This window comes from Lolium rigidum, chromosome 7 (assembly GCF_022539505.1).
Source record: "Lolium rigidum isolate FL_2022 chromosome 7, APGP_CSIRO_Lrig_0.1, whole genome shotgun sequence".
Taxonomy (NCBI): domain Eukaryota; kingdom Viridiplantae; phylum Streptophyta; class Magnoliopsida; order Poales; family Poaceae; genus Lolium; species Lolium rigidum.
The window spans coordinates 177,894,183-177,898,232 of NC_061514.1; the positions used below are offsets into that span (position 1 = coordinate 177,894,183).

Below are 4,050 nucleotides of genomic sequence, written 5' to 3' on the forward strand. Positions count from 1 at the left end.
TATGCGTTGCCCGGCTGGAGCAGGGTGCATGCGCATTTTTCGCCCGCGCGAACGCAAACGGTCACGCATCGTCTGTTTGCGTCGTCCTGTTAGAGATGCCCTAACTGGCAAAAAGATAATCCTAGATGACATCTCTTATAGACGGCTGAGTCTGCCCCACTGTACATGCCCTTAGCGTCAGTGGCGTCGCCCGCGTGGATAGGAGGTGGGTTAGACCCAGCAAACTGCTTCTTCCCTCCCCGATTTTCTTTCTTCTCTCCAGCGGTGCCTCGTCGCAACTCCCTCCTCCATCCGTCGCCCACCGCCGGTACGTCGTCGCCCCGAACCTCCCTCTAAACCCACCCACCTTCCCAAGTTCAGCGAACCTCCACACCCCTGAACCCTAAGTCCGTCGCCGGTGATCTCCCGCACCCCCGAAACCCTAAGACCCCACACATATTTAGTCCTTACCTTAAGTTCTTGGCCTCACCTCCGTCAGCGACGCTGCAGCCAGAAGCTTTGGGACGCGCGGCTGGAAACGAAAAATTGTCCAACGGGTTTCAAATATCATTAGGGATCGTTTTGGAGGAGGCAGCTGGAGATGGTCTAAAGCGTCAAATATGATTTGCCTAGAGTCACCGCAAGCCTATTCGCTGATGGAATATGTCTCCACCCATTAAAGACCGAACTATGGCCTCGTACTCAGCCTCACAGGCCTGTTGCTATAACTTACTCCCAAATTAGGCCCATTATCGTGCGAGGATAAGCTCCACACTGAGGCTGAGCCGGTGAACCACGCGCCACTCGCTCCCACCTCGCCGTCCGTCGCGGCATTCCCATGTCGGCCGCTGTGCTCCCTTCCGTCGCCACCGCCCGGGAATCCGGCGGCGGCCACAGTGTTGCCCTCAACGCCGATCGCGCCGTGTCGCTCCTCGTCGCCTGCTCGACCGCCCGCCGCGCCTCCGAGCTCCACGCTGCCCTGCTCCGCGCGGGCCTCGACAGCGACCGGGCGGTCGCCTTCCGCCTGCAGCACGCCTACGCCGCGTCCGGCCGCCTCGACCACTCCCTCACCCTCCTCCGCCGCACCCAGGACCCCACCGCCATCTTCTACACCTCGGCCATCCGCGCCCACTCCTCCCGCGGCCTCAGCCTCGCCGCGCTCGCGCTCCTCTCCGACATGCTGTCCGACGGCCTCCTCCCCACCGCCCACACCCTCTCCGCCTCCCTCCCCGCCTGCCGCGGAATCTCCCTCGGCCGCGCCCTGCACACGTACGCCTTCAAGCTGGCCCTCTCCGGCGACTCCTACGTCGCCACCGCGCTGCTCGGCATGTACGCGCGGGCGGGGGACGCCGCCGCCGCCCGTGCGCTGTTCGACGAGATGCAGCCGGACCCGCACGTCGTGTCCGTCACGGCGATGCTCACCTGCTACGCCAACATGGGTGCGCTGGATGACGCGCGCAGCCTGTTCGACGGGTTGCCCAACAAGGACTTCATCTGCTGGAACGCTATGATTGACGGGTACACGCAGCACGGGAAGCCCAACGAGGCTCTCCAGTTGTTCCGGCAGATGCTGAGATCGAGTGTCCAGCCTGACGAGGTGACTGTCGTGCTGGTCCTGTCTGCGGTTGCACAGCTTGGTACGGCGGAGTCAGGGAAGTGGCTCCATTCCTATGTCAACAACAGTCGACGCGTTCGACTCAATCTCAGAGTGGGCACCGCACTTGTTGACATGTACTGCAAGTGTGGAAGCTTGGAGGATGCGGTCGCTGTTTTCCATGGAATTGCTGACAAAGATATTGTTGTGTGGAACGCCATGATCAATGGTTATGCAATGCACGGAGAAAGCACAAGGGCACTGGAGATGTTTGCGCAATTGCGGGAGCAGGGCCTCTGGCCGACAGATATCACCTTCATTGGCTTGCTCAATGCTTGCAGTCATTCTGGGCTTGTTGAGGACGGCCGCAAGTTCTTCCGATCAATGGAGCAGGACTACGGCATTGATCCCAAAATCGAGCACTATGGTTGCATGGTGGACCTTCTTGGTCGTGCGGGGCTCGTAGACGAAGCATTCCATCTTGTCCAGAGCATGACAGTAACACCTGACGCTGTCTTGTGGGTGTCACTACTTGCCGCATGCCGGCTTCACAAGAATATGGCGTTAGGCCAGCAGATTGCAGACTATCTTGTCGCCAAGGGGTTAGCCAACTCGGGGATGTATATCCTCCTCTCCAACATCTACGCAGCTGTTGGTAAATGGGAAGAAGTTGCGCAGGTGCGGTCGATGATGAAGGCTAGTGGCATCCAGAAAGAGCCTGGTTGTAGTGCCATTGAGATAGACCGGAAGGTATACGAGTTCGTTGCAGGGGATATGAGCCATCCCCGCACCGATGAAATATATGCCATGCTAGACAAGATGAATGGCCTAGTGAAGGAGCATGGACATGTTCCACAGACTGAGATAGTTCTGCATGACCTGGATGAGCCGATGAAGGAGAGGGCACTTGCGGTACACAGCGAGAAGCTTGCCGTTGCATTTGGACTGGTAAGCACAGAGCCTGCAGCGACGATCAAGATTGTCAAGAACCTACGGGCGTGCTCTGACTGCCATGCAGTGTTGAAGCTGGTATCGAAGATCACTGGCAGGAAGATTGTGTTCAGAGACAGGAACAGGTTCCACCATTTTGTCGACGGGTCCTGCACTTGTGGCGATTACTGGTGATCCCATGATGCAAACTCAAACTTTACGCAGAGTAAATAGGGCTACTGACATTTGTGCTGCTAATTGAGATACAGTGGTAATGTGTGAACTACAGTTGCTTTTACGAACTACGTTGGTGAGGGTCCATTTTACACACATTTAAATCTACCCCTGAGGTTGTCAACCATAAAATGGTGTGCAAGTATAAATGTCACTTAGGGCTTATAAAGGTTCGGAGATTTCCTTATGAACTTTTTCTGTCCATATGTCAGTCATCATTTGTTTCTTAGATTGTGCCGGTAAATCTCAGTCGCTGCAGTTCTCTACTTTCCTGTGGTCGCACTCTCGACTTGTGTACTATTTTGCAACACTTTTGCTCATGCATCTGAGATCATTAATCTGTGAACCGCATGGGTATGAAAGCTGATTGTAACGACCTGGTAGTTTTCTTCGCTGCATGTTTTTCCGCGTCTTTTTGACATCATCATCATGCATATCATCTACATGGTTTTGACAAAAAAATTCAAATAAAATTATTCTGTTGTTTCCCCTGGCATATGGTTTTATAAAACCTTCCTCTTGTCTCTTCATTTAATAAAACATCTTTCTCACTTCTCAGTCATATTCAAGTCAGTTTAAATTTGGCCTGGTTTTTAAAATGGTTTAAAAGCAGATTTTAAAATAAAATGTGAAATGGAGAAACCATGTAGATAGTGACAACAAATTTTTCTCGTGAGATAGTGACAACAAATTCATGAACTTTTATGGTTTTTCCTTTTTCTTTGCCACCTCACTAGGGATAAAGTAAATGCATGTGCTATTTTCATCACGTGACAAAAGTGATGATCTTGTTTATTCAAGGTATCATGTTTAATATTCAAACATCATGTCAAAGTACTTATGGCTATGCTCCGTTAATTCTTAATACAAGATTGCATGGAGTTTTCCCTTTCTTGTGAGTGTAAGAGAGATGTGTTGCATCATCTCTATGTTAGGAGCCCATATGAATGCTTATCAAGCATATATTGAAGTTTCACCAATATTATCTCATCAATGAATTGCTATTATCCACTACAACTTTAGAAAGAGAGTACACAAGTGAACCCATGAACCCCGGTCCAACTTTAATCATAAGAAACACCTTTCCATTGCATTTATCTTACTTTTTATTTGCAGTAGTATTTTAATCCGAAAATACAAAAATATTTAGTTACTTAATCACACACAAAACCCACAAACAACTATCTCTTTACCGCTTTCACAACTATCTCTTTACCGCTTTCACATAGTTTGTTTTACTTATTTAGTTTACTTTACTTGTGTTGCATCTTTTATTTACTACTACTAATACGAAACCTTATGCTTGACAACCA

At 50.7% G+C, this 4,050-nt stretch overlaps 1 protein-coding gene across 1 annotated transcript; it reads left to right on the forward strand.

Annotated features, from left to right (window-relative positions):
- Positions 1–801: 801 nt before the first annotated feature.
- LOC124678379 (pentatricopeptide repeat-containing protein ELI1, chloroplastic-like) lies at positions 802–2,924 on the forward strand. The gene has a single exon (XM_047214283.1). It carries the CDS (start codon positions 818–820, stop codon positions 2,696–2,698), a length of 1,881 nt encoding a protein of 626 aa, XP_047070239.1. The 5' UTR covers positions 802–817; the 3' UTR covers positions 2,699–2,924.
- Positions 2,925–4,050: the final 1,126 nt, after the last annotated feature.

What these genes read in the sequence shown, in the direction of transcription:
- LOC124678379 (XM_047214283.1), top strand. Translation starts at nt 818, where the DNA reads ATGTCGGCCGCTGTGCTCCCTTCCGTCGCCACCGCCCGGGAATCCGGC.